The following is a 23,938-nucleotide window of genomic DNA, read 5'->3' as shown; positions in this document are numbered from 1 at the left end:
CTTCGAGTGCTACATTTATCATAAAATCCTCCATATTTAAAAGAGAAATGATTTTTGAGGAAACCGCTACAAATATTTTATTTTAGCTTAGCATAATATGATAATTAAAGTAATGCATATAAAATAATGTACAAATGCTACAAAATACATCCGTAATGAATATTAACCCACCGAGAGTAAGGCTTAAATTAAACAATTGGTTTTTTTACATCTCTTATTGTTTATTTATAACTATTGTTAATGCATGTGCACAAATTCTAAAACCAACCAGGAGTAAACTAAATGTTTTTTATTTGTATGTTGTAAAAAAGCCATAAAATCATTAAGGTAATTTTTTATAATTGTTTATAACAGACAAATACTATATTTGACTAATGTTACTACTCACTCTACATTTGTTTAAACAATTTATTATTCACTAACTTTTTTAACAGTGTGCCGAGAAAGTTGCAGTTTTATTCCAATTTTGCAATTTATAGAGTTAACTATTATAGTGAACAAATAGCGTTCCCAGAATCATCAGTTCAACAATTTTTTAAACAAATTATTATTATTATTAACTATTATCCCAGTGCACCTAAAAAGATGCAGTGTTTTCCCAATTTTGCAATTTAAGAAGCTAACCATAATAGTAGATAAATAATGGACCCGTAATTATTAGTTCAACAATTGTTTAAGCAAATTATCGTTGTTATTCACTAACATTTGTTGCATCGCATCTAGAAAGATGCGGTTTTTTCGAAATTTTGCAATTTATCGAATTAACTATAATAGCAGATAAAGATTGTACCTGGAATTATTAGTTCAACATTGTTTAAATAAATTATTATTGTTACTTACTAACTTTTACCGCATTGCACCTAGAAGGATGCAGTTTTTTCCCAACTTTGCAATTTATCGAGTTAACTATAATAACAGATAAAAAATATGCCTGGATTTATTCGATCAACATTGTTTAAACAAATTATTATTGTTATTTACTAACTTTTCACGCAGCCCAGCTGAAACAAATAATCCTAGGTATATTACTCATCTGCTATTATGGTGAGCTCTATAAGTTGTAAACTTAATATTAAACAATTCTAATAAAAAACTTTAATGGATTTAGAGCCATTTTTAATATCTAAATAGAAAGTCATTACAGGGTGAATAATACCCAGCCTTACACTCGGTGTTACAAATTTTAACCTTACGCTCGCCGGGTGAAATGCAGAATTATTTACATAAAAACTATTTTTTTTTTTAAATAAATGTTGGATTTTTGCTTTTATTTGAGCCACACTTCTCTTGCTTCCCGTTTCTTTAACAAAGATTTTAATTTCTTGTGATGATGGATAATTTCCTTTCTGCATTGATGCCGTAAAATGACAATTTATTTCCTCTATTTCATGTTTTGACCAACCTGAAAAGAAAAAAATATTACAGCTTTCTCCTTAAAAGAAAATTTTTAGTTTTGTTTCTTAATATACTATATTTTTTCTAGTTTCGCGTTCGCATAAAGTTTCACTTAACTTACCAGATTTTTTAATTTTTTGTTTCTTTGATTGTGTCAAGTCAGATGAGTCGAGATTCATATTCTCATCTAACTGGAAATCTGAAAATATGACTTTTTAAACATTTTTCTCAAAGGAGATTAAATAAAAATTTAAGCACAATATTACCTTCACTGTCCTGCTTGTCAATCCTGGTTCCATCAGAAGTTAATGCGGAAGTTTCCCTTTCTAAATCAAGATCAAAAATGTTAGAATTAGCTTTAGTATAATCAGTACAATAAAAAGTGTTTTTTACCTTCAGCAAATTCTTCAGCATATTCCGAATTTTCGTCAAAATTAATTTCTGTCAAAGATTTTCCTCTAAACTCTAATGGAAGTGATCCTTTTTCCATCATCATTAGCAGCTTGGAAACTTTAGCTGTTTGATAGATGTCAACTGGCAACCTTGAAATTAAAAACAGTATATGATGTTTGCTTGAATATATGTGACGCGATCTAATGAAAGGTACCTTAGAATCAAAATGTTTTAGATTATGTTTGTAATATTTGGAGTGCAATTACAGAAAGATATTTAACTATTAATACAAACCACTGATGTTAAAGTCTTCATTTCATTCAAAATATTCAATAAAAACTAATTTTGACTTCACATAATAAAAGAGGAACTTTTAAGAAAGATAAATCATGCATAAACATAACCTATAATTCGTTTGCTTCTAAGGTCCCTTTCTTTAAATCGCGTTATATATGTAGAACATTTCTTAGTTAAAATATTTACTTACTCATAAAATTCTGCATGCGTTTTTTCAGTGTGGCCCATAAACTTAGAGAATTGTCTTGTATCTTCCTTCGACATGTTTAGTATCTGTGCCACGGTTGCAATTTGTTTTCTAAGCTTATTGCTTGTCATTGCTTCAGGATATTGCAATTCAATTTTTTGTGTCAAATATCGAATTGCCACATCACCTTGCCCCCATTTAATTTTACTGCTAGGTAATGCAAATACATATTCGTTTTCAATTGAAATGTATTTCTTTCTCTCTTCCAACAATATTTTCATAAATTTTTGTAACAATTCAGGCACTAAAATTACCACAGCTCTGGATCCCTTACCGCTATTGACAACACGTTTATACTTTGTTGTTAATATATTTTCAGATTCTGACAATGCACTTTTAAAATCTGAAAAATTTGATATTGTCTCCTTCTCGTAATCCTGGATTTTTAAATACTGAACATCACCTATTCGCCTTCGATTGAAAAGAATGATCAGAGCCAAAACGCAGTGCACAAAAGTTTTATAAATTATAGCGTCGTCTATACAATTTTTAAACTTCTCTACACATTCATTGGCAAGTATTAGTGTTTCATCTCTGAATTTTTTGATGTCACTAACCAGCGGCACAAGCAATGGTTTATTCCAACGTTTCTCTTGTAGATCTTTGTTTGCAAGAGAAGATATTTCTACATTCCATGATGATGTAATTAAATTTTTAAAATGTTTTAAATCTTTTAACCATGCATTACATTCTGCTTCTGAGGAAGTGGAAAAACCAGAGCTTCTTTTCAAAATTAATTGTTGCAGTAGATCGCAAATATCTTTTAAATAGGTGCCCATGTGCATTGCAAGACTGGGGGCATTGAATGTTTTTTGTAAATGATCGTATCCTGATATTTTACGTGTAGCTGTGATAATATTATCTACATTTCGGGTTTTCAAAATATCTTTAAACGAAACTTTATCATCATGGACAATTTCTCGGTACGCAATTAACAAACGAGAAAGTTCACGCATTCTGTTACTGCAAGCATATTCTTTTCGTTCCCTTTTATGTTTTTTTAAATAATTTTCTCCAAACTGCACGATGAGAAGATCTTTTTTAGCTTCATATGATATAGCATCCCCTTTCATTATATTGAAAACCTAGAAATATTGTATTTTTTCAAATATATATTTTATTATCTTATGTGAAGTGTGGAACATTTTATAATGCAAAATTATAATTTCAAATTGGTAGTTAAATTGTCCATAGACGAATAATAAAACATTAATTATAAAGCTTATTACACTAACCTGTTCTTTCACGGCCAATCTGGAAATAACATTGGTTGGATCTATAGAGCAAACTGCCAATGTTTGTGAGTTCGATAAATAACTGCGGTGATTTTTTTTATTAGTATTTAACCCTTTTTTACTGCAAGCTGTGGAGTGACGCGTCAGAAAACTTCTTTTTATCATCGCTTTGCAATAAATGCACGGATAATAATCTGACATTTCCGCTTCATTTGTTTGCCTAAGCGGTCTCACAATTCCATTAATATATAAAGAAAAATTCGTGGCCTTTCTAAATAATTCGAAAGCCTTCCTCCTTTCCTTACTTTTGGTTGGAAAACTAAAAATGTTTTTAATTTCTTTTTCTTCTTTATGAGATCTTTCCATATGTCTTACATAGTTTTTTGATGAAACGTCGATAGCACAAAACGGACACCATGATTCCTTTTCATTATTTTTCTTTGCCTAAAAAAATTTTTTAATTAAAATTAAAAATTAAAATTTTTAAATTTAAGGTTATTTAAATTTTAAGTTTCTTACATTAGTCTTCTCATTGTTTGACATTTGTTCTTTATTATTACTCCCAGTACTATTTTCAGTTGCCTCATTATTTAAAGAACAACAGATGTTGCTAAGATTATCATCAATATCATCGTTATCAGTATCCAGATAGGAGGAACTCTTTTCTGAACAGTCATCTATGTTAAAATCCTTATCCCTATCATCATCAAAGGACTCAGAACTCACAGAACTAAAGTTGGTACTATTGTTATTAAATATTTCATCATTAAAGAGTGTGTTCTTTCTATATTCCTGCTGCTGCTGGTCATTCCACTGTGACAAATTTAAAGTGTTCTGCATTGGAATTGCAAAGGACTTTATAGAAGACTGAAACAAATCTTGAAATTAATCTTTACTCAAAATCTATTTGCACTTTTACTTACGCTTTTAAATGACGAACATGAATTTTCTTCAATAGTCATGTTTTGAGGGCTACAAATTTTACTCATGATTTTTCCAGGGTCATGAACATATTCGACGTCTTCTTCCACTGTGATATCTGTTATTCGAGTTCCTGTTATCACATCATATTTTTTCATTAACTCCTCAACAGTCATGACCTGCTTACTATCAACTTCACTGCTGCTTTCTGTAAACTCATATGGATCTTCGATGTTACGTTCCAATGTAGTATTTAGTACATAGGTTCCGGTTTCCACAGAGTTTTTTAACGGTGATGTGTTGTTTACATTTTTCGTTACGTTAATAGGTTCAGTTCCAACTGGCACAACCACAGATCTGTCATTCACCCAGTTCTATTTAATAGTAAAAAATTGTAATTGAAATTTTATTAATAATATAAGGCAAAATATATATATATATATATATATAATATAAATATATAAAAATATATATTTTTAATTATTATTAATTATTATTATTATTAATTATTATATAAGTCAATATAATATAAGTCAAAATTTTAATTAAAATTAATTTTTTTTGTTCTCCATAAAAATTAAAAAAAATTTCAATCAACATTTAATATTAAATAAAATAATTTTACTAATTAAATAGACGGGAGAATAAAGTTTGCTTTTACTAATAAAAAAGTACTTGCTCTAACCATTCATTTATCTCAGTGTACCATAATATTATTGTAAAATTACATGGTAATTTTAACTAATTTTCAATGTTTTTATAAGCTACATACCCGTTCTGAACAAAAAACTTACTTGTACACGTATCATCTTCCCACTTTCTTCTTTAAAATCGTCGTCTGTTTGTTGTTTCTGCAAATAATTATTAAATATTAATTAAAATATTTTAAAAGTTAAAATTCTTTACATTTAATTTATTGCCAATGCCAACTTTTTTCTGGGCTCCCCTCCCAGTTCACGACTAGCGCCCGACCGACCTAAAGTCGGGCTCCCTTGGCCATTAATATAAGTTACAATTTAGTAAATTATATGAATTATTTCTTGTCATTCAACAGAGGAAAATTTTTTTTCCATTCTTTAATTCAGGTTTTGAAAGAATGAATTTTGTTTTTTGTAGATAAAAAGAAACAAAAACAAAATTTCTTATTAACAAGCGAATGATTTTGAAGTTTGAATTATTTAAATTAATTATTAAATTATAATTATATTTACATTAAAAACATTCTCAATTGATTATTTAATACATTCAGAAATATTTATTTTTCTTTGCAATAAATTTTACTCATCTTTAAAAAATAATAGTATATAGAATAATTGTTATAGTTAAAACCAATTGTATGAATAAACAATAATAATTATTAAAGATTAATTAGTAATATTGAAGAACAATAATCTTTTTCTGAAATATTAACCCACAGAAAAGCTATTTGTCTCAGAGCTACATAAATGTATATTAGTTTTCAAAAAATGGGTTATTAGTAGGCTCTGTTGCTAATATATATTTTTGTTTAATTTGCATAAATTATATTCGGTTCAAAAAGTTTCTAGGTGTAAGTTAAGTTGCTAATTTGCTTATGATAATTGATATTTAAAATAAATCAAACTTCAACTTTTTCTTAAAAAAATTAATTTTTAATAACATTAGAAGAAATTATTTTGGAAGAAATTTAGAAGAATATGTAGAAGTCGTTATGTTAGAAATTATAATTATTTCTTAAAACATATTTATAATATTTGACTTTAGAAATACATATGGAATGTGAACATTAGGATTTAATTATTGAGTAAATTGAACGTGAGACGTTAAACGTCGTTATTTTTCTCTGGTAGAGATAATAATAATTGAAATATAAAAATTACTTTTGATAAAAAAGTTTAAAATAATCAATTTTTTTCCAATAAATGTATTTTTTATGTAATCCATGAGATGGTTATAATAGTTAGTAGTTACACAATAGTTTTTAAACAAAAGAAATGTGAAAATGAATTTTTTCACAATTTTTGGTTTTCAAAATTCCAATTAATTCGTAATTTCTGCACAATATATATTAAAAATAGGTCAATTGAAGTATTTTTAATGTTAGTTTTTATTTTTTATTTATTTTTACTTTTTATTTATTTATTTTTTTAGCTAGTTTAAGTTATTAAAAAAATTAATATTTTTTTAAATATTGACAAGTAGTAACAAAATATTATATGATAGATTGTTTAGAATCATGAAAGAAGTATAAAAAGACGATTTTTTAGGATTACATTACATATGTCTCTGTGTGCAGAATTGTTTTTAAATTAAAGGTATATTTAATAGTTGAACATAGAAAATAATTTATTTTGAACATTGAATTAATTCATGTATTTGATTCACAAAAGACATTCCTTTGAGAATTTAAAAATTAAAATTATAACTAAATGAATAATCTAAATTACTTACCTTACACATGTTCACTATTTTTTCGGCTCTTGATGCCATTTTACAGTGTAAGTAATCTTCTTAAACACTTCACAAATATATTTAGAAAATAACTGTTGCTTCTTACTTCACGCACAGATCAAAACGGAATGACAAGTTAGACTTTTTCAATTAGTCTTTACGCAAATATTCTTCAATTCATTAAAAAGTAATTACATTACTATTAAAAATCGATTAAGAGATAATGTCCTGTTCCTAAGAGTGGAAGAAGGGTCATTGTATTGGACCATATTTAAGAAACAAGAATTCTTCCCACTCTAAAGTAAACGAGAATTGCATGCTATTATTATAGATTTATGTAATATCGTTATTTTCAAATCTGTACTTATTACCCTATAGAAATTTTAGTTTTTATAAAATAAATTTTAAATAATTTTTCATGTACTTTCCATCGTAATTCATGCACCTTTTAATTTTTATTATAAAGGTGAGATTTTTTTCTATAAAATATTTCATGGTTATAAAGATGCCAGAATGAGTTTTCGAGGAAATATAAAAAGGGTCTTAAAGAAATATATTTTTTACATTTTTTGCCTCAGCTATTCAACGAAAGTAAAATCAAGAAAAGGAATTATTTATTACGAATATAATTGAACATTTGTCTAACTCATTATTATCAACTAAAACTTTGTTTCTTTGTAGAGATAGAATCACTTGCTATTGCAGTTTATTTATTTTTTGAGAAGATGAAAGTATGAGACTGAAGTTTGCAAATTTTTTAAAAACAAAAAAAAATAATGAGACGATTTATATCACTTTGGATTTAAATTCAAGTTATTTGGAAATAATTTTTGTGTAAAAAAGTGTTAAGTTAATTAAATTTGGGTACATCAAAATTAAAGAACAATTGACGTGATAAAAAATTAATTTATTAATTTTTTGTTTTTAAAAACGTTGCGGATTTCAGCTTTAAAAAATTAGGAAAAACCAATTTGATAAGTTTTAAGTAACAAAGAAAAACTTTAATTTCAAGAAAAATGAAAACATAATAATGAGAATTTTTAAATTACAATTTTAATTTGCCGAAAGTTAATTTGATTTGTTTTTCAAATTCAAAAATTTTTTAAAGTGTTTGAAGTTAGAAAAGTAGTGATTAATTTTTAAAATATTAAAAACGTTTTTTAATCTATTACTTGCAAAAAATGTAAATTTTGGAGGCGTAGCAATTTTTGGAAATTATTTATCTTACGATGGAATATTTAACGAAACAAATTGCAATTAAACATGTAATATTTTAAGTTCAATTAAAACTGAGAAATATATCAGAATTCAGCTAATTATGTTAAAAACTGAACATATAAGTTATGGAGATGCTATCTTTTTTTTAAAGTTGTCATGGTTCAAAACAAACTAAAAAAAGGCAAAGGTCGATTTGCATGCTTATGCCGATATACCAGCATCATTGGCTTCTCAAAAACATGAAAACTCGAACAGCACGCTGTCAAACGCTTATGCAGTGTTGCCACATTTTAGAGGTGAGAACGTCGACGCTGTATTTAAAACTGTCGATATATACACTGGAGGTGACAACGTGCAGGATGTATCGCATTGTATGACGATACTAGCGCCTGTGATATACGCCTGAACTAAGACGTCATCACTGTAGGTACGGAATAGTCCTTGTCTCCTCAAAACGTTTTTTCGGCAAATCACGTTAGACATTATTTCAAGTCGATTTGCGTTGAAAAATTGTCAAAACGTTGTCACCTCCGAAAACGGAGGTGACAGCGTTGTATATGAGGCGACAACGTCTACTGTTTATCTAAATCGGAGGTGACAAGGTACACTCCATACATATATATATATATATATATATATATATATATATATATATATATATATATATATACATATAAATTATTTAAAAATATTATTTAGATTATGTGAAGACAAAATCAAAAGGAATAATCTATGAAAAATATATAGACACTTTAAATAGTCAATGCTGCACTCTCCGAAATCCCAGAAAAAGAATTTACATCCCAGTAGACAAATGAAACAAAAAAAAATCCGGAGAAGCAAGACGAAGAAAGTGAAGAATCAGAGAATAACAAAAAAGAAGATTTGGAGCGCAAGGATGAATCAATTCCAAAGAAAAAAAGGACTGAATAATAAAAAAGAAAAAAAATTTATATCAAATTATTGTCTTGGATTAAATCTCATTCATTATTAGAAAAATGTATGTTATTTTTTAGTCAAATATTATTAGGTAAATAATTAATATCAAAGTTCTATGTGGCTGTTTTGCAAGTGTAAAAAATGATAAAAAAGAGATGCCACAGTTGTCCCGGGGTTGTCAATTAAAAAAAATAATAAGAAAATTTTAAAAGTTCCTATGCGGCGGTTTTGTGGGTAAAAAGACTTTTTAAAAGTGATGCCAGGGTTCTCTCAGGGATAGAAAAACCGAAAATTAAAAAGAAATCTTTCCAAGTCCTTATACGTCAGTTTTGCAGGTAAAACGACTTTTCAAAAGTGATGCCAGGGTTGTCCCGAGGTTAGCAATTCAAAAAGAATCAAAAGAAAAATTTCAAAGTTTCTCTTCGGCGGTTTTGAGGGTGACAAAAAAGGTAAATGGTGATGCCAGGGTTATCCCAGGGTTGGCAATTCTGAAAAAGTAAAAAGATAAAGTTCAAAGTTCATCTTCGGCGGTTTTGCGGGTGAAAAAAATGGAAACTGGTGATGCCAGGGTTGTCCCGGGGTTGGCAATTCCGAAAAAGAAAAAGTTCAAAGTTCCTCTGCGGCGGATTTGCGGGTGAAAAAAATAGTAAAAGGTGGTGCCAGGGTTGTCCCGAGGTTGGCAACTTAGAAAAAGTAAAAAAAAAAATTTCAAAGTTCCTCTGCGGTGGTTTTGCGGATGAATAAATTGGTAACTGGTGATGCCAGGGTTGTCCCGGGGTTAGCAATTCCGAAAAAGAAAAAGTTCAAAGTTCCTCTGCGGTGGTTTTGCGGATGAATAAATTGGTAACTGGTGATGCCAGGGTTGTCCCGGGGTTAGCAATTCCGAAAAAGAAAAAGTTCAAAGTTCCTCTGCGGCGGTTTTGAGGGTGAAAAAAATGGTAAATGGTGATGCCAGGCTTGTCCCGGGGTTGGAAATTCCGAAAAAGTAAAATGATAAATTTCAAAGTTCCTCTGCTGCGGTTTTGAGGGTGAAAAAAATGGTAAATGGTGATGCCAGGCTTGTCCCGGGGTTGGCAATTGCGAAAAAGTAAAAAGAAAAATTTCAAAGTTCCGTGTATCATGGTGAAAAGTTTAGCCAGGGTTTTGTTAGGTTCTTGAACTGGTGATTCTTGTGTTTTTCAGCTGCTGTTTAGCCAGGCATTTTGTATACCCTGGGAAGCGTTCATTAGCCAGGGTTTTGCCTCGGTTATGATCTTTCTGGTCCTTGGCTTATGCCGAGGTTTTTACCAACTTTTTGAAACCTTTTCCCAGGGTGCTGCCATCCTTGACTCATTTTTACGCGGCATGTCTACCAGCAAAGAGATTATTTTACAATTAGACAGCAGACAGCAGAAAATCTTAATAAAAATTATAACATTAATTTGTATTCTACTCATAGTAATTTGAAAGCGTCAATTTGTGATCGATTTAATCGTACCGTAAACCGGGGCTATAAGGAACAAGACTCTGTGTTCGGGTGGAGTTGAAGTTATCGGGGCCGTGTATGAATAAATTGTGTTACTTGCTTTTGAAAAATTGTTGCTGGGGTAACTGCCAATACTATTCAATGCAATAATTGCGACTATTAATAATTTTGTGAACAGTAGTAGCTTGTAAGTGAGTAATTGTGTTTTAGTGAAATTTCAAACTTGGGAAACATTTGATTGCCGAGGTAAGGTGTTCCTATTTTAACTTCTCAAAGTAATTTTTTTTATTAAAGGGATTTATTATGGGAAGTTTTATTGAGTTCACTAAGTAAGAAATACGTTTATTTTGTATTCACAGTAAGATTTACGAGAAAAAAACCAAAATTCACAAACGGCGGGTATATAAGGAACACAATTATTTCTTCCGAATTGTTAAAGTGTGTTGTCAAAACGTAAGTTTTTCGTAATTTCGTTTGTTTTTTATCACCTAATTTGGTTTTTAGTCTTCAAAGATGGTTCGAAATTGTAAAAGAGTGTTAGTACCGACAAGTCACAAAAAACGACCAGTTATCATCATCGACCTCAACTGATGATACCAGCAACGTTTAGTTTTGTTTTTACATTTGTTTTATATTCTGTGTTTACTTTCGATCAATAAAAAATAATTTCTTTCACTTTAAATACATTTTCCAATAGTTTTACCGCCTTGTTCCTTATAGCCCCATTTTGTAATTTCGAACAAATGCGTCTTTTTCGTATTTTTTGCTTAAAATTTCAGCTTTGATCAAAACAATTCTTTAACCCTTCAAAGTGCTCGCCAAGATCAAGAAAAGAAAAAAAATTAAGGCAATATTTCAATAAAAAAAAGCTGCAAGACTTTAAAGCTGAAATCTGTTCCTAATAGCCCCAGATTACGGTGCTTTAAAGAATAAAATGTGTATGCAATTTAGTTTACGCGGTAATTACAAGTGGATAGACATATGAAGTGATTTAGTAAATGCGTATAATAATAGTAAACATCGGACAATAAAAATGAAACCAATAGATGTAAATGCTCAAAATGAAAATAATTTGTTGTTTAATGTATTTAAAAAAGTTTTACTAAACAGGCAATATAATAAGAAATTTAAAGTTCGAGATAGAGTACGTATAAGTAAAATTAAACATGTTTTTGAGAAAGGTTATACACCAAATTGGACTATAGAAATATTTACTATAAGCGATGTAAAAAATACTAATCCAATAATATATATCTTGAAGGATTATCAGGAAAATGGAAAATCCAATAAGCGGATGTTTTTACGAGCAAGAACTTTCTAAAGTTATATATCGAGATGTATATTTAGTTGAAAAAGTATTAAAAACACGAGGATCTAATGTATTTGTAAAATGGTTAGGTTTTGATAATTCTCATAACAGTTGGATAAACGAATCTGAATTATAATGTATTTGAGAAAGATTAAAATAAAAATAAATTAAATTGTATGTATTTTGTATTTATTTATCCTCTCTTTACAATAATTTACCATTTACACATTGAATATTTGACATTTGATGAATAGCTTCATTTAATATTTGTTTACAGTGAAATGTGACAAGTTCCAGCAGTAATGTCTCTAAATTTAAAACATTAGTTCTTCACATCACTTTTTGAAGTATTCTACTGTAATGTTTTTTAATAAAATCCGTGGCATGTTTTGTAGACTTTACATTATTTTTAAAGATTAATTCTGCAATAAAGTTTACAATTATATCTTTACTATACTGCAAATTGAATTTTGATAGTTCTACATATTTTTGTTCAACACAAGGAATAAGTTCATTAAATATTGCAAATGAAGTCTCACTAAATGTAAAAGATTGATCTAAACGCTTAATTGATATTAAACGATATGTAGCACTAAAACGTATTGTAAACGTTTCACAATCCAGCACTGTTGCATCACGATGTCCGTTGAAAAATCGCATGATATGTTTTACTGCATCACACAAAAGGCTCCATTCTTAAAGCTCCAAAGACAATGATACTCTTGGATGGCTGCTTCTTAGTTCAATTTTTGGTAAATTATATTCCCATTTATGTTCAGTTCTGCTCCAACGACATCTTGCTTTGTAAATGATGGATTCAAGTTGTAAATTTTTCATAATAACATTTCTCCACATGGTAAATACATTTTTTTGTCTTCTACTGGTCAACTCCCTCAGGAACAAACTCTATCTGATTGGAAGGTCCTTCACGATTTCTTAAATATACATCACCTTTTACAGCTTCTGCTTTCAGACTGTTGAAAAGATTTTTATCCTCTTCAAATATTGTTAGCATTCTTGGTGGTAGAAAAATGTTAAATTCATTATTTATTTCAGCAATAATTTTCGGACCAAATTTCGTATTAATTTTCCGAATGTCTGTTAGTTTATAGAATGCATCGATGGTTAATTCCTTTGTTGTTTTGGTGAACAAGACTTTGCTTGCTTTGTTTAATTTATCGAAATTTATTTGTAGCACTTAAATTTAAATTTTCAAATTTTGACACTAAAATAAATAACTGTGACCTTGCTTTAATTAAACTTTTAATTTTACAAATTTCTTGAATTAAATTGTTCAAGCGCACTTGAATTTCACGACGGTGTTCTGCTAATATGTTCATAAACCAACTTAAACTGCAGGAATGATTTCGTTTATAAAAATTGCCCTCTTTATATACGCGAGATATGACCTATTCGACCTTCAAGTTAATTATAGTTAATTTAGATTAAAAGATATCAAAATACACAAGCAAAAAATCTACTAAGTATGACGTCATTTCCGGTTCAGAATCATGGCCTGAATATTACCCCCCTCCCTGTGATGTAATATCCGCCTCATCATCTGACCCCCAAATGGTTTGAGTCTGGGCTAAAAGTGTCGGTAACATGTCGGTGTAGAAATCTTGAGTCTAGAAAGTATGACGCCATTTCCGCCTCAGCATCAAGATTATAAATCCCGAACCGGAAGCAATAAATCAAAGACATTATAAATGGTAAAAATTCCTTAGATAAGAATCTAATCAACAAGATATCAAATTACAAAACCAAAAATTCTAGGAAGTGTGACGTCATATCCGCCTCGGCATCATGGCCTGAATATTACCTCCCCCTTCTGTGATATTATTTCTGGCTCAGCATCATAATCTGAATCGCCCCCCCCAAATAGCTTGAGTCTGGGCTAAAGTGTCGTTAACATGTCGGTGTAGGAATCTTGAGTCTAGAAAGTATGACGTCATTTCCGCCTCAGTATCAAGATCTTACCCCCCCAAATGGTTTGAGTCTGGGCTAAAAATGTCGGTAACATGTCGATGCAGGGATCTAGAGTTAGAACCGGCACTGCATATCTACTCATAAAAAAATTATTGAGATAAAAGAAGAAAAGGCCTTTTTCAATCGAATTGGAAAGAAATAGACTGATATAGATTCGAGGGGATAAAAAGAAAAAAGTATGGCATTAGAATAAAGTTAGGATAAAAAGGAAAGAAAGTAAATAGTAAAAGAATTAATGGAGATAAAATAAAGGTTATTAACAGGGATTGAGCAAAAGTAGGTAATGGAAAGAGATTGAATCGAATCGAGAGGTGATAGACTAACATTAAACCCAAGGTATAAATGGTGATGAGTGTGTACTAAGGTTAAAATGTGGATAAAAAGAAAGAAGTACAAGGATAAAAAGGACAGAAGGGTATAAAACAAATGTTATTTAGAAAGATAAGAAAAAAATAAATACTAAGATTCAAATGAGGATAGAAAAAGAATGAAGTAAATAGTAGTAGGATTAAAAGTGATAAAATAAGGGTTATTAGAAGAGGTTGAGAAAAAAGATGAGATAAAAAGAGATTAAAGGGATTAAAAAAGGAAAAGTCTGGGATAAAGGAAAGTCATAATCAGAGATCAGTGTTTTCTTAGATTAAAGTAGCGACAGAAAAGGAAGAAAGTAGATAGGAAAAGTATTGAAGATGATAAGAAAAATGTTATTCAAAAAGATTGACAAGAAGAGAAGATAGAAAGCGATAGTAGTAATAAAAATTGAAATAGATTAAAAGAGATAAACTTTATCTCTTTCCATCTCAGAGATAAACAAATATTCAAGGAGATAGGATTCCTATCCCTTTACCTCCGCAGGGAGATATAAAACTGGATAAGTATGAAGTGACATTGAAAAGGGTATAAAAAGTTAACTTTGAGGACTGAAAAAGGATTCAATGGGATTTAATAAAGGTTATTGAAAAAGATTAAGGAAAAAGAAAAAATTGTTAACTATTTATTTTTAAAAAAATTGTAATTGGATTTTTTTTATTCTAATAGAAAAAAGCTAGACTCTGATAGAACCGATGGGATAAAAAGAGACAAGTGTGAACTGAGATTTAAATAGGGATAGAAAGGGAAAGAAGTGAATAGTAAGAGGATAAAAGGCGATAAAGTAAGAGTTATTAAAAGAGATTGAATAAAAAGGAAAGGTAGAAAGAGATTGAGAGGAATGAAAAAGAGATAGCCTGGGATAGAAATAAGAATATTAAAAGAGATAAAGTATGTTCTTAAATGAAATTAGAGATAGGAAGAGATAGGTGTGGATATTGAAAGTATTAAAAGTGATGAAATAAAGGTAAAATAATTGATTCTAAGAAATTCGAAAATCGACAGATTCCACTTTGCCTCAACTCTCTACGATTTTTATTACCCGCGTTGAGAGCTTTCAAAGTCAGGAGCCTCTAATTTTTAAGCCGACAGTAGTATGGTTTTGATGTTTTGTGAGAACTTTAACAGCTTCTACTTTATCAAATATCAAAGAATTCAAATTTATTAATTGTAAACTTCAATTAGTTAAATTAAAGAAATTTCAAGTTATAATATTTTTGTAACCCACATGATATTGAGCTCATTTTGTCAGCTCGACTTCGTAATATAAAAAGTTAGAATCTGCAAAATTTCACGATTGTAAATATCTAAAATCTATATTAAAAAACTTTTATTTACCATATTCAAAAAACACGTGTAAATACACGTATTAGTACGCCTTATAATATATACATTTTTAATATTTACATATACAAAAATTTGTATTATATTCTGGCTTATTGATACATTTTGACGTAACACAATGTTACTCATAAAAAGGTCATTACGGGATCTCTTTTATCCGGTAGGTCGAAAATTAGATCACATTTGACTTAAATTACATTACATTGCAGGGATATTACAGGGTCTCTTTTGGTCAAATGTAACATAAATTTTGACCTAGGGTATCGAACCCCTGGAACCCCTCTTTTGACCTGTATGTTAGATATGAATTTGTTTTATTGTTAAATAAAAAACCTTATTAAGAGCAAATTCGTATTTAAGTGTATTGAAAATAATTAAACAAGTTAAACAAAATAAGACTCAAAATGATTCACTCCTAGGTAAACGTTATATGCTCTTCGTAAAAGAGGAAAAATAATTATAATTAATTATTTAAAAAAAAGGTAGAGGATTCTTTTTTAGTTTCACTATTAATTCACTATTAATTCCTAATGCACAAAAGCGGCGATTTCAGATAGCAGACGACAGGGAGTAAAAGTCATTCACTTGTTCGATTTGTATGAAAATGGCGGCCGATTTCTCCCTTGGGCAAGAAAAATGCATGTGAACAGCTAATTTTCTTGCCCTTGGGAGAACACGGCCGCCATTTTCATACGGTCGAAGAAATGAATGACTTTCCTCCCTGTCGGCTGCTATCAGAAAGCGCCGTTTTTGTGCATGTGGGATAAAAACACTTTATAATTTATACATAGAATAATATAATATTTATTAAAATATCTTTAATTAACTCAAATATTATAACAATAATTATTAATCTTACAATTATTTTTACAGTAAAATATTCTTAGTGTTTATATAAATTGACATTCAAATTATTTCTCTACACTTAAAATTAATAAGAAATCATATAATGTTTAAACAGAAAAACTATATCAACTTCTATGTAAAATATTAATTTTATATTGCTACAAGATATATGTTAAAAAAAATAATGTTGTGTTGTGAGTGTTTTTTATGTGTATGTAGACAATACTTAATCAACTCACCAAGTACTATTTTTATCCTTTTATATTTAAATGGTAAAACTTCGAGTTATATTCCTTAATGTGTGTTATTTGAAACACACATGTTAGAGATAAATAAAACGCTTCGTTCAAAATTCTATTTCCTTAATTATTTCCTTTGACTCTCCACCAAAATTGAACTCGAAATTCAATTTTCAGGGTCACTTAACTTAAATATGAATTCAATCTGACAAATAGAGCATGCGTAATTGATTAGACACTTTAATAATTTTTCATATGTACCACTAGACAAAGGTTGTTATTTTTGTATTTTTTCTCTCAATTATTTTCACTTCAGAACTTTAAGAAACACAATTTTACTTTCATTCGTTAATTTTAACATTAATTTTTATTTGAAATTTAATTTGCACTTTTAACACTTTATCTAATATTTTATCACTTTCAAATTGATTCCTTTATTTATACAAATAATATATTAAATTTCTTTTTATCAAACTTTTCTTTAAATTATTCAAAAATATTTTAGAGATAAACAACTCTTATTCAGAGTAATCAAAGATAAAAACCTCCACTTTTGGAGTACAAAGAAAATCTACTAAAATCGAAGTCAACCGCCTAGCGGGACGCACTAATTAAGACTCTCTTTTTAATCGTTGGAAAATATCGATGACACCCTGAATTTCTTAAAAATCTTAATAGAGGGGAGAGCTGTTGCACACAGCTCAATGAACCTTGCCGTTGCCATACAAGCTTTTCGCAAGCTTGCAATTTCTGCGAGGTGCGGCGTAATGCAAGTTCAATGATCTTCCTTCACTATTGAATTTATTCGTACGTGCTGTTTTCTTTGTAATTAAACCAATACATGTAGAGTCTTTTGTAAAAAAAATAACTCTTTCGAAACTAAGAAATTTCGTTTTGAAACATCGGTGTTGTCCAATATCTTCTCAATACTTCAAAAAAATATAATAATTATTGTTTAAGAAAATATAGAAAATTAAACAAAGATTATCATTTAAACTAAACCAATTTGCCATGTCCTTGGTGAGTTGTTGAATTGTCCTTTTATGTTGTTTTTAACCCCCTTTTACTCTTACGCCTAATTACAAAATTTCCAATTCTTCTTGATTCTATATAATAATAAACATTTTTATTTATTTAAAAAAAATAAAATATGTAAATATATACAGTACCGTCCGAAATTGTCAATCCACCCATTTTCAAAGGAATGACAAAAATTTTTTAACATAAAATTCATGAAAAGTAAAATTTTTTTTGGTTTATATTTTGAAAGACGATAAAATTTTGAAAAGAATAAGACCTTACAGAAGTCATTTAGCCAAAATTTGTAGAAGATATTCTTAAAAATCGTCATTTTCAATGTTTTACAAAAATTTGAATAACTTCTAAAATAATGAACGCTTTTTAATAATCTTAGGCTTATTTTAAAGACCATTTTCTACAGAATAAGAATTACTTATAGGCATTAACCTGTAATTTTTAACTTGGCATAAGCATGACGTCAAAGTTGGACAAAAAAATTTAAAAAATTTGAAATAATATTATTAAAAGAAAAATAATTTTTGAAATTCAAACATATATTTTTATTACATTTTCTTGAAAAATCTACACCATATCATGTTTTATATATGTTCTAGAATAGTTTTTAGTACAAAAAATTGATTTCAAATTTTTCCAATTTTTTTGTCTAATTTTGACGTCATGCTTATTCCAAGTTAAAAATGACAGGTTAATGCCTTTAAGTAATTCTTATTCCGTAGAAAAAGACCTTTAAAATAAGCCTAAGATTATTAAAAAGCGTTCATTATTTTAGAAGTTATTTAAATTTTTGTAAAACATTGAAAATGACGATTTTTAGGAATATCTTCTACAAATTTTGGCCAAATGACTTCTGTAAGGTCTTATTCTTTTCAAAATTTTATCGTCTTTCAAAATATAAACCAAAAAAAATTTTAGTTTTCATGAATTTTATGTTAAAAAATTTTTGTCATTCCTTTAAAAATGGGTGGACTGACAATTGCGGACGGTACTGTAGATGTTTAGAGAATAGATTTTAGCAAATATTTCAATAAATAAATCTCTTAATAATTAATAATTACTTAAAATTCCTGACAGATTCGATAAACATAAATGTATAGGTGGTTAGACTTTAAATAGTAGAAAAAAGTTCATCAAAAAAACTAAAAATGTTAGAAAAAGCTCTTATAATTAATAAATTAACTATTCTACAGTCGATTTATCCATTATTTAAGTTGAATTAAATCGCAAATTGTTCAATTATTAATGATGAATATGCGACTGTGAGACCTGTCAATGTATTGGTAAAATGCGTGATACTTGTAGCAGACTACGATTCACTACGATCATATTCTGGACTCTCCTTGAACGGCGGAACGAAAGGAACTGATTTGGATAAACGCGCGAAGTTTCAAAATGATGTGTAAATATAGTAAACATTTAAAAAAAATTGCTTTCTTTAATTTAAGAGATATTTCTAATAAAACATATCTTTTACCTTTAGAAAACGTTTTTTTACAACAATGTGATCAAAAATAAGAAATTTAGCAAAACTTTTTCGATTATTAAAATAAATGAATTTATTTAAATAAATATTATTCAAAACTAAAAATCAGTATTTTACTTAGAAAAATAAATTTGAATAAAATTTTTTTAAACAATTTCATGTAAAAAATAAATAACATGAACAATTAATTTTGATTGAAAATTAATTATTATTATATTTAGTAGAATATAAAAAATAAAAAAGCAGAAAACAAATATAATTAATGCTACTGTTACGGCCGAACTCCGTAACTTTTTATATTGTTAATACCTTTTTTAATTATATTTAAACTAAAATTACATGCAACAATTACACGCAACATGAGATTTTGTTAAACATCACAAAAACATTTACACAAAATACAACCCTTTGTAATTTCACAAAAGGGACATTCTTCTTTTTGAATATCTTAATCCAAAATATTTTAATCGGATAAAGATCTAATTCTATATAAATAATAGTTTTATTGGAATTTAACATTCCTTTAAGTCTCACAATTTTTAAAGTAAAAAACTTAAGAATATAATGCAATACTTCTTAATAAATTCCTTTCTTTCACAAACAGTTTATTAACTCTTTTGAGAAATGGATAGAAATTATCAAAGGCAAGCAAATAGCTCAATATAAGGAGTGGTGCATCCAAGTCACCGAACTTGGATCACGCCACTGCCTAAATCTGCAAGGTTGCAGAAATCGGCTTAGCAACAGCCACGTTAATTATGAATTCTCCCACTTAATCGTCTTTCAATAAAATTGATTGACACAGGGAAATCTGGGCAGTTTAAGCCAGGCCGTTGTAGCCGGCAGTTAGCCCGGGCAGTTTGGGCCCGCAGTTTAGTCCAGGCCGTTGTAGCCGGCATTTTTAGGCCAGGCAAACCTAAGTCCGGCGATTGGCCGTGTTTGTATAAAAAGGATCTCAGAAGTTTAAAGAAATTAATAAGAAGTTTGTTAAGAAAAGTGAATTTAATTGAGAAAAATATAAATAAATAAAAATAAAAGAGGTTGAATTGAAAAATATATATTTGAAATATAAAGAATAAAATAAAGTGATATAATTAAAAAGATAAAAGAAATAAAAGAAAATATTGAAAATAAAATAAATGAAATTGAATATAAAAATTTATAAAGAATAAACATAAAGGAATTTGTGAGAGAAATATGAAAGAAATTAAAGTGATCAAAGTAAAGTAAAAAAGACTCTTATATCAAAAAGGAAAATAAAGTAAAGCTATTAAAGTATAAATAATATTAATTTCAAATATATGACGGGTTCCACGTCAAGTGACCCAGGTCAAAAATTTACATGGAATATTTGAAAAATTTGTAGTTTCTTTAAAACAAAACGAAAATACGTTTTCTATTTTGGGTTTTGCTGCTGTTTTTCAACACTTTCTAATAGTGTGAACAAATGTAGAGAAAAAAAATGTTTGACCTTGAAAAATTAAATTAAAAAATAAAATTTCATTTTTTTATCAAATGGGCAGTTTTTATTTTTTTAAAAAAATTTTATCATAAAGGTGAGGTTTTTTCCTAAAAAAAATGTATAGGTCAAAACGTGGGACAAGAACTTTTAACTGGTCAAATTAAGCATTTACATCTGCACTGCACTGGCCCACAGTGGAATTTTTTTTACAATTTCCTATTAAAAAATGTCTATAGCTTACAATTTTTAACCAATTTAAGTGTTCTTTGTCTTAAATTAAAGGGGAATAAATTCTTAAGACATCCTTCGAGGCCGATTTTGGGGATTTTAATTATTTATAATTTTTTTTAAATCAAAGTTAACAAATTAATACACTTTTTAAAAAAGGACGTTTATTTTCTTATTCCGTTAATGCACATGATCTAAATCAATTTAAATTCATCCAATATGACCACCAGATAATTAATAAAGCATAAAATAATTTATTTTAATTGTTATAAACAATATACAGCCCAACAACGCGCAGGGGCGGTGGATTGCAGAAGTAAATGTTTATTTTGACCAGTTAAAAGTTCTTGTCCCACGTTTTGACCTATACATTCTTTTTAGGAAAAAACCTCACCTTTACGATAAAATTTTTTTTTTTAAATAAAAACTGTCTATTTGATGAAAAAATGAAATTTTATTTTTTAATTTAATTTTTCAAGGTCAAAATTTTTTTTTCTCTACATTTGTTTACACCATTAGAAAGTGTTGAAAAACAGCAGAAAAACCCAAAATAGAAAATGTATTTTCGTTTTGTTTTAAAGAAACTACAAATTTTTCAAATATTCCATGTTAGACCAAAAATTTAAACTTTGACCCCCTCCAGTTTTTATATTTGTTTAAATAAATTAATAATATTTGGTATTTTTAATTGTATCGAATAGGACTACTGTTTGTGCAAACTTTTAACCCGATCCCAAACATTTAAAATTTGGACCTGGGTCACTTGACGTGGAATTCGTCATATATTAGAAGACAACCTTTATTTACGAGGTTCAGATCTTAAACTTTGTGCAACTTAAAAAGAATATTAAAGTTCCCAGCGAAATATCGATCTAGTGAACCTAGATTTGGTACTTCCTGAATTTTTCGGAAGAACATCGTGAAGCGGGTATAAAGACAAAACACATTCATTGGATTCGTATTACCAAGGAAGAATCACCGAGTAGTGAGTAAAGATCTTACGTATCACAACACACACTAATACTCCATTCACACAGATACACTTACTCGTCTTACACATAAAATTAGATTTATCTGTAACAGGGACTTTGGGCAAAATATATACATTTAATTGTTATTATCTTAATTTTGTGTTTCAATTCAAACATCCTAATAATTTTCCTAACTTCTCATTTTACTCAAGAGTAGGGTTCTCAACCTCTTAGTTAAATCAATAACTAAGTTGAGGGGGAATCCACTACCTTTACAATTTCTTTTGTCCGAAGGACACATAAGTTGAAGTTTTAAAAATTGAAATTAAATTTCTAAATCTTACTTTAACAGCTACAATCAATTATACTAAGAAAGATAAAATAGACAATATTTTCCCGTTTTTCTAAAATAATTAGAAAATTTACTTTTCAGACCAATTAAAATGAGATTCTAGGCTATATTGTGCACCAAATAGCTATTTTTTGACTCAACGATTTGTTAAAATTCAGAATTAAAAGAATAAAGAAAATCAACTATTGATATATGTTGTGGACATCTTTTTGAAGGTGTCCTATGTAGAAATTTCCCTAAGTTTCCTTATCAAAAATTGAATTCTAGTAAGAATCTTGTAAGGAAAAATGTAGGGAACTGGTTGGGCCCGGGATTTTCTGTGACGCTCGGATCTTGTCAGAAATGTCTTACAAGGAAATGTCGCGAGAACCTTACAAGGACCTTTCTAAAAATTTAATTTTTCCCTGTTTGTTTTTAACCACTTCACTGGCGGGGCGTTCCAAATGGCGTTCCACGCGCCGAGGCCCAGACTGGCAAAAACACCGAAATGGCGTTCCTAATAAAACTTTATTTTTAAAGAGTGTACACTACTTTTAACTTATACAAAGCAATATTTCTATAGTTTAGACATCAGGGAACAAGATTATCACAATGAAAATTTCAGTTTTTGGGATTTTCAATGTTTTTTCAAACGTTGAAATAGTCAATTTTTACCACTTTTCACCAAATGGCGTTCCACTTTTTTTCAATTTTTACACAGTAAAACTCATATTTTTTATTTAAAAAATATATTTACATACAAAACATTATAATATAATAATGTAATAAGTAAAAAATAAATATAAATAATTAATAAATAAAATTTAATAATTATTAATAATAACAAAAGTGGAACGCCATTTGTTAAAAAGTGTTAAAAATCGACTATTTCAACGTTCGAAGAAACATTGAAAATCTCAAAAACTGAAATTCTCATTGTGATAATCTTGTTCCCTGATGTCTAAACTATAGAAATATTGCTTTGTAGTAGTAAAAAGTAGTGTACACTCTTTAAAAATAAAGTTTTATTAGGAACGCCATTTCGGTGTTTTTGCCAGTCTGGGTCTCGGCGCGTGGAACGCCATTTGGAACGCCCCGCCAGTGAAGTGGTTAATGATCATTTTAGGTTATTTATAACCAATTGACAAAAATAAATAATAAAAATAAAAAAGATATACAGAAAAATACTATTATCATCATTTTTAAATAAAGAACATAAATTAAGTGTGAAAATAATTACAACTAAATAAAAATAAAGTTGCAAAAATGGAAGAATTAAAATGTCATAATCGAAAATATATTACTTTCTTGGACTTTGAATAACTATTATAGTTTTTCATTTAGCAACACAAAACCTACATTATTATTGAATTTAAAACGTTAAATAATTATCAAATAAATTTAAACTACTAATTAATAAATACTCTCTCAAGTTCTGAAGTTCACAAATACAATAATTAGATAGGTAATTAGAAAAATTAATATTTATTTATAAGGTTAAGTAACAATTTCTTGAAACTTATGAGTGATCGAGAAAAAAAATAATATATACATAAAATATAAATTAAATTAATTAAAAAAATGGAATCACGAATCCCTACTGAAAATTCCTGTATAAGATCTTGTACAAGAAAATGTACACGTTTAGCAGCTGAACTTGTACAAGAGAATGTACAATTTCTTGTATAAGGATTTGAAACAAGTTCTTGTATTAGAACTTGTACAAGAAAATGTAGACTTGTACAAGAAAAGAAACTAGTACAAGAAAATGTTTATGATCTTGTACGGG

General features: G+C 28.5%; 2 protein-coding genes across 3 annotated transcripts in view; one reads left to right on the top strand and one right to left on the bottom strand.

Moving 5' to 3' along the window:
• The window catches only part of LOC122510124, an 87,380-nt gene extending 78,426 nt beyond the window's left edge, over window positions 1-8,954 (top strand). The window contains exon 8 of the mRNA XM_043624557.1: window positions 8,836-8,954. Within this exon, the coding sequence (XP_043480492.1) occupies window positions 8,836-8,954 (119 nt within the window). The remainder of the gene's footprint in view (window positions 1-8,835) is intronic.
• Window positions 3-7,018, bottom strand: LOC122510122. 2 transcript variants are annotated; one of them, XM_043624552.1, is made up of 10 exons: window positions 6,919-7,018; window positions 5,283-5,339; window positions 4,491-4,862; window positions 4,087-4,434; window positions 3,568-4,011; window positions 2,276-3,417; window positions 1,789-1,937; window positions 1,662-1,721; window positions 1,517-1,594; window positions 3-1,402 (listed from the first exon to the last, which is right to left on the bottom strand). In XM_043624552.1, the coding sequence occupies exons 1-10, from the start codon at window positions 6,955-6,957 to the stop codon at window positions 1,083-1,085; spliced, it is 3,009 nt and encodes a 1,002-aa protein (XP_043480487.1). In that variant the 5' UTR covers window positions 6,958-7,018; the 3' UTR covers window positions 3-1,082. The 2 variants fall into 2 exon arrangements, with proteins under 2 accessions (XP_043480487.1, XP_043480488.1); XM_043624553.1 differs by having other exon boundaries at window positions 4,087-4,401.
• Window positions 8,955-23,938: the final 14,984 nt, after the last annotated feature.

The sequence above is a fragment of the Leptopilina heterotoma genome, unplaced genomic scaffold (genome assembly GCF_015476425.1).
Source record: "Leptopilina heterotoma isolate Lh14 unplaced genomic scaffold, ASM1547642v1 Lhet_67, whole genome shotgun sequence".
Classification (NCBI taxonomy): Eukaryota; Metazoa; Arthropoda; class Insecta; order Hymenoptera; family Figitidae; genus Leptopilina; species Leptopilina heterotoma.
Note: the sequence above shows the minus strand (reverse complement) of the source record. Positions and strands in the feature narration are given on the sequence as shown.